At 34.0% G+C, this 16,157-nt stretch overlaps 1 protein-coding gene across 5 annotated transcripts in view; it reads right to left on the minus strand.

The window, feature by feature from the left end:
* The window catches only part of VRK2 (VRK serine/threonine kinase 2), a 125,222-nt gene that overhangs the window by 8,432 nt on the left and 100,633 nt on the right, over window positions 1–16,157 (minus strand). For 4 of the 5 annotated variants that reach the window (XM_029231585.1, XM_029231588.1, XM_029231587.1 and 1 more), the window contains 3 exons: window positions 10,364–10,484; window positions 7,921–7,988; window positions 3,967–4,133 (listed from right to left, as the gene is read on the minus strand). In XM_029231585.1, the coding sequence (XP_029087418.1) occupies window positions 3,967–4,133; window positions 7,921–7,988; window positions 10,364–10,484 (356 nt within the window). The remainder of the gene's footprint in view (window positions 1–3,966; window positions 4,134–7,920; window positions 7,989–10,363; window positions 10,485–16,157) is intronic. The other variant, XM_029231589.1, reaches the window with a different exon arrangement.

Consider the following 16,157-nt stretch of genomic DNA (forward strand, 5'->3'; position numbering starts at 1 on the left):
CTAGTGTGAAACAAAGTGTTTCCCAAGGCTGCTGTACATAGTTCTATCTTAATAAAACACTGGCTTGCCAATCATCATGAAATGTGTTCTGTGACAGAAAGGATTAGTTGAGATACTGAGAATTTTAGTGCCTCCTATATGCTAGGCACTTTAGGTATAACAGTTTTTGGTCTGGGAGCCTCTGATGTACAAACAAAATTCGGTCTAATATATTCAGTCCTCTCTGAGGCCTCCTGGAAGAGACAATGCCTCCTGGATTTGCTGTCAGTTGGCTGGATGGTTAAGTTGTGCTGCCATGAGCACTTCTAGCTAATAAACAAAACGATGTCCAATTTATGGAAAATTTCTATTTCTAGGGAAACTTTTAAAATGGTAAGAGTGAAGTGGGATCATGAAGTCTAACCCTTAATTGTGAACAGAGTAAAACTTTCTCAAAGATAAAAAAGTAAATATAGAAGACACTCTGGGTATCCCACATAATCAAAGAGAAGGATACTATCCAAATGTGTGTCACTTTCCAGAAAGTGGCTATTCAAATAAGGTAATTTTTATTTAATTCTTCACTGGCACTTCATACTGTTCTACAAAATAAGGAATACTTTTGGACTCCTAAAATTCAGTAAGCAAAAATGTGCTTATACTTAAGAATTTATATTCTTTTTCTCATACAGAAAAGAAATATGAAGACAACTTTAATAGAATTATTTTGAGAATTAAAGCTCAAGTAAGAATTCTGTAAGCTTTTAAGTTCAATACAAAGATTACTACTACCAGTAATAATCTATTCACCCCTGGATTTGCTATACGAACCTCAGATTCCGGGTGAATGAAGAAACAAACTTTTTCTTGTCTGAAATGTAGGATAGCTTGAACATTTTAACTATGACCTACAGCTACTCCTCTGCCTTAGTAAAGTGTTCAGGAAGGATGAGTGGCTCACTGTGCTCAGGTGTGTATAAAATTACAAAATGGATTCACGCATCAGAATAAGGAGGGAGATATTGGTAAACTGATAAAAGGATCCACTACTGGCTCTTGAGGAAATGGCTTATTCAAGGGTTGAATTGAGGCCTCCTGTAATGCTGGTTTCTAGCTTGGCTTTAGCATTCTCATCCAGGAATTCTGGAGCTTTAGCTCACCTCAATAAGCATTCTTACTGAATATGGTTTCCTTCAGTGAATTTTGGACATTACGTCCCAATGGATGGCATAAATAGACTGAGGTAGCCCTGATGATAAGATTCTTCTAATATGACAATGCCAGAGCCTTCAGAACTACTAGAGAGTAATATCAGCTATACATAGTATCATTTTGATTAAGGCAAATGTCCCAAAAGATTTGCTTTTCAGGAAAAAATATCAACATCTCTACTACCTTGACAAAAAGTTCATTTCCAATTTAACTCCAGTAACAGTATTTGAGGACTTCAAGAAGGTGGTTCAGCTTATAGGGAACAGTTTATGATGCCTAGTAAAACCCAGTATTGGATAAATCCCTCTGGGCTTTTTTTGCAAAAAGATGCTATAAGTTTGCTGAGATTCTTATGGTGATCTGCTATTTTATAATACCTAACCAAAACATATTTTTGTTATAGCTACTAAATTTAAAAGGCACAAACCACTTATACTGAGGGAAATAACACTTAAAAAATTAAACATTCATAACTTTCCTTTGAATACTGAATCATAGAAACATTTTATTTATCTAACTATATATGTTTCCTGGTCCACTGACTTCTTTTTAAGTATCTTTATCCAAAAATTACAAGTCCAGAGTTCATTATTTATTTTGTTAAATAATTAGATCCATGTATAAGAGTAACAAGAAATATCTTTAGCTACTAATGAGGGGATTCTGTCTAAAAAGAGAGAAATTTGGGGCCATGTGATTGATATTCATTCTGGACTTAAAAATGATTTTTGTTATGGAAGCAATCAACTGTGGAAACTATCCTTGATCATTTAGGAAAACTGAGTTCAGGACAGTTTACATTATCATACTGTGCTTTTGATCATTTTCAAGTTTGGTTTTTGCAGTATTTCAAAATCTGTCAACTTAATTTAAAAATAAAAAATTTAAGGTGTGGTCACATATGGTGAACCTATATACTTATCAAATATATTAGTGTACTCAAAATACTACAGAAATAAAGTCATTATTCAGTAAATATTGATCTGCTATGAAATATATCCCCGATTCATCTTAATGTCTATATACTGAGGCTGATCATACTGTTAACAGAAATTAGCTAAAGTCTTAAGAATGCATATTATTCTTAGTGTTTTCTTTTTACTCATAATCAAAGTGCTCTAATCAAAAGGGAAGAATAGAATATTTTTGATTGAGGCTCACTGGAAAAAAATGTTTTATGTTCTATCTCTGCATATAAAAATGGTTTCACAACAAACATCCTTTGAATTTGATGAAACTGAAAATTCTGGTGGGTAATAATTAGAATTTTATATCAGAGGATATAGCTATCAGTTTTTTAAATGGCTTCTTTTATATTTCAGTTAAGTTTATGAAACTGAAAAACTACAAAAAAGGAAAAAATCTACTTAAATTAGTGTAGATTAAGTGCTGGCTGTTACTGCAAGGGAAATACTATGTCAAGGAAATGGCTCTTTGTTTTGTTGCAAAAGTGGTAAAAACACAAAAGTCAATAAAACTGTTAAAATAAGTCTCAGTAATTACCAAGATCAAAATGCAGTGGCTTTTTATTAAACATGAACTTTTGTTCTGCCTTCTGCAATACGTAAATAGTGCTGACAATTGGTTTGTGAGGCACTTGCTACAATAAAATGTAATTGTATCATGAGAGAAAGGTGACAATCAGGAGATCATGAAAAAATTACATATTCTCACTGGTAGTTAATTAGCCATGCAAAACCTCCTCAAACAGATATTCTCTTCTATTAGGAATGATTACTATGCAGGCCTACAGATGTCAATACCACAGTCATTCAAATACTTCTTTCCCTACTAATTGAAGGTTGTAAAGCTCTGGTGCCAAGGTTTTGCTTCCAAAGAGCTAATTTATGACTAGAAGGATATTTTACGTCTTCAGTTGCAGCAGCTACAAAATTCAGCAAATCAGAACCATCTGTGCACTGATACTTGACTCACCATTCATCTAGCAGCCTATCAGTCACATTAGTTTGCATCCTGCATTCTTGGCTCATGAATACTTGTGATGATCCAAAGTTCACAAGAAATATTAAAAATGAATGACATCCTGACCCTACCTTAATGTACATGCATCAGGAAACAAAGCCCTCCATTTTTTTTTTTTTTTTTTTTTTGCACATGGGCAGTGTCAAGGCAGGATTAGACATTTAGTTGCCTGTCCAGTAATGTTGCTGATAGCAGTCTCAGGCTTCTCCCACCTTCTTAAAAAATGTTCCAAGTTCTAATTCTTTTGTGTTGTTTCCAGTTCTAATTTTTTTTTAAAATGTTGCTGTGAGGGAGTCAGTTGGAAGATAAAGTGGAAGGTGTAACTTTAAAAAATAACTTTTTGCAAAAACGAATTGTTTCTATACATTGAAATATCAGCACATACAAATATTCCGGTAAAATTTAAGAATATTATTACCACCACCAAATTATGGCCAAGGGTAAGCAAAAACAGGGATGACTAAAGAAAATCTGAAGAAAAGCAGCAAAAAAAGGTTTCCATGAATAAAGCTGGATTCGCCTTCAATATCTTATCCTAGTCCTATCTCTGTGACATCAGTGACTGCTTTATTTCTTTAATAATACACAACAGGCCACAGATCCTACTATTTTTCTCTTAAAGACAACAAGTCAAAGGAACCTTCAGTAAAATTTCTAAGAGCTCAGGGGATATAAGAATTAGATATAAGTAAGAAACAGGACTGTCAGACTCATTTTGACACCTAAAACAACTTCATTTGGTACATAAGCTTCACAGAAGGTCATCACTGGATTCAAGGGACTGTTACTTACCTTTTGATTATTTGGAGGACGCACATTTAAGCTCTCTCCTTTAGGGGAAAATTCCAGTGGTCCTAAAGGTATTCCACTTGGGTTCAGAATTTTCTTGAGCATTTGATAGTTTGGCTTTTCATCATATGCTAAATTATGAGCACATACCAAATACTGGGCTATTTCACCTGTGAAGTATTAAATTTTTTTAATATGTCATTCATAATGGGAAAAAAATTTCAAAACTCCAATATTCTCAAAATCTGTTGTTTTTCTCTTATACAAGCAAGTGCGCACACACACATACACCCCCCTCAAAGAAACTAAGAATGAACAGTTCAACAGGAAAGTACTCTTTAAATGATATCCAAAAATGACTGAAATCTAGTGACCTACAGATTGGATAAGATGGGAGAAACCAGTTTTTTTTAAACATATCTTTGTTGATATGTTTACAATTCACTCATCAAAAGAAGCAAATTTTTAAAATTATAGTTAGTGATTTTGATTTATAGTGATTTATAGGTTGTAACTATTAAGAAATACATGAATAATATAACAGAACCAGCCATGCTTCACACTTTTTTTCTGAAATTTTAAAAATTCAGTTAAAAATAAGTTTTTTGAAGTTTTAAAAATTCAGTTAAAAATACTATAAACAAAAAAAACCAAACAAAAACAAACAAAAAATACTATAAACGTCCTTACTTTAAAGGAAGAAATCATTGCAAATTGTAATTAAGGCTTTGATTTTGAGATTACAACAGTTCATTTAGAAATGACCTTGAATTCTACAGTTTTAGCCGTGACTGACTAGAATTTGCCGAACCACGCTCAAGTCCTGCATACCTAGCTAGCCCAGTGTAATCATGGCATAGCCTTTCTGATTTAGAGCACAAGGATGAGAAGTTGCCACCTTTTAATTTTTCTCTTCCCTAGAATGGTACAGTAACCTCCCCACAAAAAAAGTTATGAACTACAAACTTTGAAATACAGTACAAGTAGAGTCAGTAACCAAAAATTGGAAATATAACCACTTTACAACAAATGTAGTTTGCATTTTTGTTTCAGGTGGAGGTTCAATCTGAGATATGTGATAATACCATACACTGTTTAAAAACTGGCATATTTTCATTTGTTAACAGAGATGTTTATACTCCATAAACTAGTTTTTCAAGCCTTTCCTCTTCAAAAACTTATTACTGACCCAGACACAAGTACCTCTTACTTTCTCACTAAGTTGTTTATATCCTATGGTGGGGAAATTGGGGAAGCTTCGTGGCTTGGCAGAACTGACTTCCTAAATCTTTGCTCCCTTCCAGGCCTACCTCCTTTCAAGTGGGGAACTGCAGAGACACTGGGTTTCACTCCCTACAGGGAAAAATTCCAAAAGGAATAGTCATTATCTCTCCCCCCAACCCCCCCAAGGAAAGTCAGAGAGTGACCATTTTGCACTGTATTGTCCACAACTATTTTCCAGGAACATAAGGCTATTGTGGCGAAAATGAAAACTCTTGGCTCCAGAGTTTTTTTTGTTTTTTGGATACTGTGGCAATTCTGCAACCTTCTTTTTTCCTCTCTAATGTATAAGATGTCAAATTCTGTTATCTAGCACTCGCTCGACCAGATCTCTGTAACTAGGAAGTGCTGCAGCTTCATCACATTTATAACTCATGTTTCCAGAAGCCCTTTGTGGGGGCATCCAATTCTTGAAGAGATGATCCAAAAGAAAAAAGATTAAATTACATCCACTACCATTTTAATATGAATATTCTGTTTTTCTTTGTTCAAGACTGGTAACCCCAGTTTGCTATATATTATAATTCTATTAACCAGAATATCCCAGATGAAGAAGAGAGCTGAATATGTTGGGGACACTCTTCATAATTCACTGTTAGAAGACAATGGAAGACTCCTGGCACTCCACCAGCTGATAGTAGCTGTGCTGCAAAGCCTTCATGGGTCTGGGGTTTGAAAAAATGAGGTACCAGTGAGGTAGGAGAGGGAGAAAAAGGAAAGAGCCACCTCTGTTATGAATATATTATGATAAACCTGACGCTTAGATGATTGTGATATAGTACTGGTTTAAATGTTAGCCTTTCAAGATCTGGATTTATTATATTAAGTACACCTTTTAATTTACTAGCATACTTCCAGAGTTATGAAACACATGCTTTGAGTAGTATGAAATTATGATATTCTTGGATCATCTGCTTTTTAAGCTAGTGAAATATTAAGTATCATTACTATCATTTCAAGAGATAGAAACTTTTGAAACTATTATTGATATTATTACACTGAATTGGACATGCGTGTTGCAAACTTCTCAGCTGTTTTATTTCATAAAATGTCTTAGTAATAAACCTTCTGTAAATCGGATTAATTCTCATGCTAGCAATACCCACTCTCCTAAGCATAACCAACTAACTTGAGAGACCTTCAGTTAATAATAAGGTTTCAACGTTTTGTGCCTTAGAAATAGAAATCTGCATTTTATAAAAGAATAGTATAGACCCAAACAAATGGTTTGTACTGAAAAAGAGGAGCCTGGCACTCCTCCCACCATTTCTTGTACCACTCAAATATTATATTTAGCAATAGCAGTGTCCCAGAATATACACTGGTCCGTAAGCATTTACTGTGTACAATCCAGGGCACATGGGCTTTCTTTCCTAATCCTAAACTGAACAGTTACCTTTTGTGCATGAGAGACAAGAAAAGAGATACACAATTTAAAAAAATTTTAACATCTCCTCATCTCTCTTTTTGCTGTCCTGTTGAGTAAAATGAAAGCTGTGTGACTTGGTAAAAATGCCAATAAGAATATTAGCCAAAAAGGAATACTGGCATATTGACTGAGTTACTCAGTGCAGTTACATAAATGAAAAGTTTTCATCTTTCAACCCATCCCCCAAAATGAGAATACTACTCTCCCGTTTGCCTCCCTCCATCAGAAGGAAAGAGACAACAGAGGGTGGGAAGCAGAACACTCATACTGGGCAGACTTATGGGATTTGGGAAATGGAGGTGGGAAAACAGAACTGGTCTGTTCATTTCCTAAGGAAATGAAAATTTTGGTTTCTGGTCAAAGAAGGGCTGTAAGTATAAGTTTAAGATGATTTAACTCTACTTTTAAACTCTCATGTGGAAACTGATACTATTTGACCTTATCTAGACACTCAGCGTACATATTTACTTTCATAAGTCAGCTAAAAGCTAACTTCGAAGTTGCCCGGTAGAAACAGAGATCAAGATTCACTCTGCCTATCGTCTCGGAGAGAAAGCAAGCCGGACAGCAGAAGCAGGCTCTGCTCTGTGAGGCAGTCTAACTCGGTGGTTAACTCGGTGCTGAACAATGTGCCATGCAGCACTTGGGTAATTCTGAATTGCCTTACTATTTTTACTGATAGTACTACCAATTAAAGAATTCCGAAATGGTCTATACTAACGTGAAAGAGAAACCTGTTCACTGAAATATACTCCGAATCCCAAGGTCATATGCCTTGCCAATCCAAAAATTTTTTTCTGGCTGTTGAGTCAGACTATAACCCAAGTCTAAACAGCATTCAAGTGTTTAATGGTTTGGTTTTTTTAATTATTAATTGAAAGTAGTCTTTCCTTAGATCAACTTTCTCTTCTTTCAGCAACACACATAGGAACAAGAACAGAAAGTCCACTCTAGAGATACCACATACAGTTGACCATTAAACCTGTGCATGATTCCCAAAATATACATCTAAAAGAAAGCAATGCCATCAGCAGAGCCCAGAACGCTGCCTGCGTATGTTCTTGCAGCATTCTTGTGTCCTGATGAAAAGAGGATCTAAACAATCTCTTCTCTAGCAACGTATCTGTAACCCTGGAGAGTTTCTTCCCATCACTATGGGAATGGGACTGGGTGCAGCAAAAGCTACAAAACAAGAGTGACAAATGTGGTGAGCTGTAAATCATATAGGAGAAGGCAGAAGTTATCACCTGACTTACAGCAACTGCTTCCAGAAGGAGCCCATTTAAGCACCGACTCAGGCAGCTCATCCAACAGACTAAAACAAAACAGAGTAACACACAGTGAGTTTGTTTGCAATCCTGTGATTTACTGTTTTGATTAGAAAACAAAACTCTGTGGGTCACCAGTAATGTGACTTTCCATACTTTTTTTTTTTCACCCACCTGTAATGGGTAAGAGGGTAAGTGGATGGGGGAGATCCCTCAAATCTCACTGATCGATTTTATATCAATCACCTAGAAACTAAATGTAGAACTACAGTATAAAGGCTTTAATACAAGGTCTGTACGTGTAGAAATGTAGAAGTAGGGATACATGATTTTTAAAAAAAAAAAAAAACCTTAAGAAAAAAATACATAGAAAAATGTTATCTGGATTTTCAGGATATTTTTCCTCAGGTACTCAGCACTGGGGAGGGGCAAATTATTTAATATTTTATGTATATTGTTCTCAATTGGGCAGTTGCTTTATGCTATGCCATGATTAAACAGGTTAACAAGAAATATCCAAAAAACAAAACAAAAAACCCATTATTCTAACACTTTCCAGTGTTTTAGACTGAACAAGTACAAATCTCTTAAGTTGCTTCAGCCACAAATATATAAACATTCGACTAAAATTACTGATATGAATGTTTGATTCACAAACTCAGGCATAGGCAGAATTGCAACAATAAATGCACTGATCTAATATTACCCTATGTTAGGAAAATAAAGGGCATATGGGATACAGTATTATGGTTAAATATACAAGCCTGCCCTTATGAGGAAATTCAGCGTTATGCCTTCTCAGCAAGTTGAATAAATTATGATTATGTATTATATAAAAAGTTTGAACATGTCATATATATAAGATATATATATGTACGTATCTTAATTATACATACGTCTTAATTATAAACTTCATAATACAATATTAGCTTTATTGGTCAATAGGTTTATATTAGTAATCAGGTCAAAGTGAATATATTAATATATGCAAGGGGCCCCAAAATACAAATGGAGATTATGTTTATTAGCATTATATTTTATTATTTATGTAATACCCTATTATATTCAAATATATACATGTAGATATATTCATTAGACATATACAATGAAGGCATCTATATATGCATATTGATAAAAGACTAAAATAATACTAGTAAGTCTTATTAAAAGAAAAACACATATAGGATCATTGGAATTAAAATGTTAGTCTTTTAAATAAAGTATTTTATTCAAATTAGGTAAACTGAGGTAGAAAATTGGAAACCAAGCCTTTATATATGCCCATTACTGTCCTTTGACTTGACCCATATATTGAAAAACGTTTAGTTACCTGAGGGTTATATGGACGCATCAGTGACCTCAATAAGTAACTGATGAGACAGTTCTAATACTGACATATAAATGTGTTAGTTTTGGGAGAGGGACTAGGACGCTCAAGATTCCAAGTGGAGAAATATTTCATACAATATATGTCAGTATTTACAAATGTAATCTGCATTATTTTGTATCTGCAGGCTAGCTTTCCTCTCTATTAAGAACTGATGCCACACTGAATTAGAAAGACTGATTTCTATGGATCAGCTAGCTACCCTTTTTAAACTTCTGTTGTGACTTGCCCTATTAAAATACAGCTGCTTTTTCCAATTGCGATATTATATCTGTGGATAACTACTGTTGAGAATATCTTGGTGCATAATGAAAAACTGCCTATGCTGTGCTACATGCAATTGACTTTCTGTTAGGCCTGATCAGTGAGAAAAACAGTAAAATAGTAACCCACTCTATTCTCAGTCTAACCTAATTCTCACCCTAATAGAGTTTAGGTGATAAAAGTTGAATGTGGAATATTAAAATGTTTATGTGGCTGCAAAATGATCTCTTACATAAACACCTCATATACAAATTCTGTTTGTTTCTTCCTTAAGAAACAAAACATACACTCCCCCCAATAACAGGATTAAAAACAATGTATGTTGCTCTCACTTGAAAAATATAAGCCCTGTTTGTCCCATTTCACTTTGTTGCTTTGCACAGTTAATATCAATCACACCAAGCTCACACTAACTCCATATACTTATACAATGCTAATCTGAAAATACTCTTCCTTGAAAATACCACCACCTAGAATCTAAGTTTTGGAAAACACCGTGTGAAGGAACAAATATTTCACTTTTTATTTTGTATTACAACTCTCATACATATGATCTCATAGGTGTTAGCTTAATGGATTTTATGTCTGTAAGCTGTTTGCGTTTTTAAAAATATTTTTCAAATTTAAGAAATTTGCTTTGGCTATCTTATGGAATGAATAGGTTGAATGAATGAATAGGTTGAATGGCAGTCTTCTCTGAGATATTAACTCGCTTTAATGTATCCCTTCAGACCTGGTGCTGTACATAACGGAATACTTGAAAATCTGTACTTTGTTTTAGCTGTCTGGACAGCCACAGGGTCCTCCAGGTTCTGCTCCCAGGGCAGTCTCCCACATAACCACCGCAGCAGGCAGTAGCCGAGGATTTCAAGGTCACTTCGTCTGGACAGGGCTATAGGAATAAGCATTAAGAGAGAAAGATGAGGGATAAGTCATTTTTGAGAAATAGAGAAATCACTGAATGAACTACCACTGATGAAATATGAAAAAGCCAAATGGGCGATGTGTTTTGTTTGTTCAGCTGGAGTAAAGCCTAAACGCCCAGGCGTTTGGCCCCGGTCCACAGAAAGGCAGTGACTTCTTGCTGTTGAAAGTAAGGGTCAGTTTCCTCACCTCCTCCAACTTCATCCTTCCTTAGTCTGGCCTGTCACATGAACTTGATCTCCATGGCCTCTGACATGATCCAGACAACCCATAACCTGGCACCAACACTTTCTCAAAGAGCCAAGCAGTAAAACAAAGAAATAAATGTCTGCAGCTAAATTGCTAACACATGTTCCAGGAAGTCCATGGGGTCTGCATTGGTCATGCAGAGACCCTTCAAGTGCAGACTAAACACTGATGGCCTTTCCTGTTCCACTCATACTAGCAGCACTGGAAATCGGAAAATATGACAAAACTGCCATCTAGTGTACACTATTAAAAAACGGGTCTTTCTTAAGATTTTTCAATTAAATGAAAAAGCACAGGATAAATACGCCTGCTGTTTTGGGTACACGGATCTAAAATTTTACAAATATTATTTTAGATATAAGCAGTGCTAAAGCGAACTTCTGATGAAATCTCCTGAATAAAAAATATACAGGTAAAGAAATAATGTGCATGAGGGGTGGGGTGCAGGTGGTGGGAAGTAAATTTTAAAGCCAAAGAGAGGTTTCCATAATCTAATATAAGATGGCTTTTCATAAAAAAATACAGTAAAAGAACATTTTGAGGCCACTGTAAATATCATTTATATAAAACTACAGACTAGTGCCATAGACTAATTTCATGATAATTTTCTGTGTTTTTCTTAAAGTAACTGATTTCAAAAGAAGGACAAAAAAAATCTAAGAAACATGTCAAATATAACAAATATTACTGAAATAATGATTAAAACATTAACAAAATCCCACAAAATAAACTCATTTTTATAACCATTCCAAATTGTTATAAAACAATAGCCTGGCTCACACTTCTACCATTACTTGAATGTTCATCTGTGTAGGGATGTAAAAATCTCCTAAGTGCAATACACGGCTGTTAAACCCGCCGTAAACAGGTATCCTGGTTTTATTACCTTTCATTACATACATTCTGAAAAGTCACTCAGTAAACTTAGTTTACTTTAAAAAGTCATCTACAAAGAACAATGCTGCTAGCACATCATAACTACTTTTGGTCACCATACATAAATTACTATAAAAGCAGAAGACGAGATTAGCTCTTACACATACTCTATCTTAACTGCTATTAGAGTACCGGATTTATTAAAGGCCCTTCAATCAAGCAGAATGCGACAGTCCCGTGGGTACTGTTTACTTTCTGCACAAGCTTCAACAATGTCCTAATGCAAGACTTGGCTCCCCTATTAAAATAAAAACACAATCTCTACCACACTGCTTTGTAGTGATTTCTTCAGTAATAAATCTCCCATTAATAATGGAATGGTTCCATTTGTACAGATGTGTTCACAAATCCCTTTTCCATTATGGCAATTCCTGATTACCACCACTTAAAAAAATTCACATCCTCTAATTTTCAAAAAATTATATTCTGGCACCTGTTTGGACGACATAGGCTACACACAAGAGGCCCTCTGAGGAAAAACAATCAGAATTAAAATGGAATGAACCTTCCCAGCCACTTCCCCCAACCCCCCAACTGAGGGATTAATTGATATGAAGCTGTAAGTAATGACAAGTCATTTAGATTTCTGAAGCCAATCTTTCATAAACTGGTCTTCATTTGAAATAGCCCTTCGAGAGTTAACTTACTTCACTATCATAGTTCAGTTTTACCTAATTAAAATACAGCACCACATTTTTCAAACTTTTATTTTCTTTTACTGCATATATACATTAATATTTATTGTTGGGTAAATGTTTTACCACTCACTGTTTCCAATAAGTTCTGCAGACATACATGTAATGTTAAAAAAAAAAAATTCTATAGTCACTCTTTCCCACCATTAAACAGAGAGATGAAAGGATTAAAAATGTTTCCAAGTACACACCTTTCCCTGAAATTCCCTCTCAGGGAAACAAACTGCAAAGTGTGATGTGTTTTTGAGAAGTTAAACTCTAAGACTGTACAAGCGATTATGTCTTTTCTCCATCTACTACATACAGAAGAGTAATTTTAACACTGGTTAAATTAATTATTTTGGATGACAATATTAGCATCTATGAGTGGGTATGTAATTAACACAATGAACTGATCATATATCTTTAAGTTTAAATAAAGTACATCATCAAAAATATAGATGATATGATAATGATAACTGTTGAATCTAGGAACTGAATATTTGGATATTTACTATATTATTCTACTATTTCCTGTATATTTGAAAACAAATAAAATGCTGAAAATTAAAAAAAAGAATTGATCATAGTTGAGGAAGACTACTAATTAACATCTAACAATGAAAATATTTTTTAATTTGAAAGTTGAAACATATATTATGGATTATTTCGGTTTTGTATAATTTGTATTTCTGTATAATTTATTGTAATACATAAGGTTTTTCAGTTGCATTTGATAGTTAACATAATCATTAGCAGCATATTTTCATGTAGATTTCCTAAAGTCACACTTTTACTTATGGTACTTCTGCTTAGAAATATAGGAAGATTTAGTTATCAATATTCTCTTGTCACTTTCTAAATATAATTTAGCATCTAATTTTTATTTCGCTTATTAATATGGAACAATGTAAATGAATCTTTTCACTGAAAGCCTGTGGTGTTCTCAGTTGCTCAACATTTCTAAATGACAAAGTATTGCCAAGACTAACCAAAAAGAAAAAAAAAGGCACAGGTGGGGTGGGACTTGAATTCGATTTCACTAGAAAGCAGATTCCAGAAACAGCTGACACTAGAATACATAATTAAAATAAAAACGATCAATGTGATTTATGAAGCTGCTACCGTGCCAGACACTCTACTGCTTTTATATCATCTTATTTAATCATCCTAACAATATGAGGTATCATTAACCCTGTTGACAAATAAGAAAACAGAGGCTCAGAGAGGTTAAATAACTTGCTCAGTATCACACAGCAAAAAGTCACAGAGCTCTGTATTGAAATCCAAGTCTTTCAGAATCCAGAGCCAACACTCCACTCAATCTACCAATTACTTTGCCTCCATTGTTAGTTTTGCACCATTTAGACAACATAACATATACCCTTCTACAGTTAGGGAAGTATTTGAAGCAGGCATTTTAACTTAAAACGCCAAAAGACATACTGACCAAAGACAGTTGCATTGGCAAGGAAGAAATAAGCAGCAGATCCTGAGGTCTAAGCTGTAACACTAACAAAATTTTTCATGCAACTATCCTTACATGACACTATTTCTGTAAAACTACTTCATTCTGATGAAGAAGAATGTTTAATTAAAACATTAATTTATAAAGTGTTAAACGGTCCTTCCAAGCTGAAATGAGAACAACAAAGAAATCACATTGGAGGACTGGTCCTTATTCTAATGACAAACTGGAGTAAAATTATCTGGGTGCAATTCACCAAATGGAATGAAAGAACTGGGAGAAAAAGAAAAGTATCAGTGTTAATCCCAAAATGGCTCTGATTATTTGCCTAAAGTGTTTCCTGTTGAGTTTTTTTCTTACATAGAGTAACATTATCAAGTAGGAAGAAAAACAAGATTTGCTAGGAAATAATAAAGTGAACTTGAAAACTTTTGCCTTAAGCAGACAGGGTCTAAATGCTCAAAATACTAGTTTATATACTCGGAAATGACAATAAGAAAGCAGAAAACATCTGAGTAAGACGTTCACCTGAGAAGTGAATGGTGAGTATCTGCAGAATAAATTTAAAGTTTATTCTTATTTTTCTAACTAGTAACCTATGTTATTCAGTAGTTTGTCAATTCAGATGTATAAAGAGCTAGGAAATTTTATGGTGGCCACAATTTATTGCAATTTCAAAAAGGATATTAGGAAAGTAGAATACAATGTGTCACATTTCAAATAAAATAATAAACTCAGGTCGCTTTTATTTCTTCAGTACCTTTTAAATTCTAAGCCTTAGTTTTTTATGAAACACGTGTGAGGCTTAGGAAAAGTTATTCAACAGAGCAAAGGTATCGTACATTTGACCAATGTGTATTCTTAACTCAACCAAATAGTTTAAGACCTATGCCAAGACTTTGAAAGTCATGTCTAAATGTCAAAATTGGGTTATGTCATACAGAAAGAATAGTGTCTTCATTAAAATTTATTTATACATCAACCAAAGACTATTTATAGCAGTGAAATTTACTTAAAAATAAAAATCAACATTGTGTTTTTCTGACTACTAATAGATTCAATAGAGCATATCAATAACTTGGTTTACCTTAATACCTTATAATTGAAAAATGGGTTCCCTTTTCTGAATTATTGTTTAAGAAGATAAATATTGTATAAACCATGTCATTTCCCCAAGTTTGGTAGCATGAAAACACATTCTCAGTTTATTTCACATATATTTTGTAAGCTGGAGTGCTAGATTAGAGTGAAATGAAGCCGTGCAAGAAATAACACAAGACTTGGATTTTATATGCTGTAGCAACTGGCAAAAATTTTAAAAAGTATGTAATATATTTCCTTCCTTGATACTGAACATATTATATAAACAAATGGACATTTAAAATGCAATTTAGATATCATATTTTATGGTCATCAATGATGTCAAATTAAAACAGGTATTATACACTCAGTGCACAAGTCTGAAGTATTTAAAAAAGCTCAGTATGTTAAATGCAGTATATCTCTAGAGAAATTAGGTATTGACTGCATGCCTCAGTGAGCAGAAAAATCTACAAAAATCTATACCACACATTGATCCAAATATTGCTTTTTAACATTACTAAGAATGTAACAAATTTTAAAATAGTATATTTGACACAGATATAATTCTCTGTAATTATCAGGCAACAAGCCCAAAATATGTCAATGTTTATACATGTTGGTTTTTATGAAGAATAAAAAATTAATAACAGATGAGATAAGCCCAAAATATATGACTCTAATTTTACACTAAATGAAGCACTTCAGCCTCTCAGAAAACACTTTTAGGTCATATATGAGAACTGAGTTTGGAAGAATAACTGCAATTAAAAAGAGATACACAGACGCACAATAGTTCAAGAATAGTTATCCATTCATCCATCTGTCCATTCACCTCTATATATCTCTATTGATATTTTTTGGCTTATAACAGTACAAGCTACCCTCCTTTTACACAGTTGAACTAGAAAATGCTTAGGTGAAACTGCTGACGGGTACCTTATACAAGCGCCTTCATTATAAAAACCCAACTAATCCACAGAAACAGGAGAGGTAGCTTCTGTTTCTGAATAACCACTACAAAGGTAGAGGAGACCAGATAGTTTGATCAGGTTAACAATATATCTGTTAAGTTGCTAATCTGTAAGTCACTTTTACATTGAAGGCTGAATATTTCCCAGGGCCTGATCGAGCACAGATAAACCTAAAACATAACAAATGCTTTGATAACTAGAGGTTATATTTCCTAGTGATAACTTGTTTTACTCTTTATGCTTTCCTTTGCATTATCTTC

Source organism: Monodon monoceros, unplaced genomic scaffold (genome assembly GCF_005190385.1).
Source record: "Monodon monoceros isolate NGI ecotype Baffin Bay Population unplaced genomic scaffold, NGI_Narwhal_1 Super_Scaffold_19, whole genome shotgun sequence".
Taxonomy (NCBI): Eukaryota; Metazoa; Chordata; class Mammalia; order Artiodactyla; family Monodontidae; genus Monodon; species Monodon monoceros.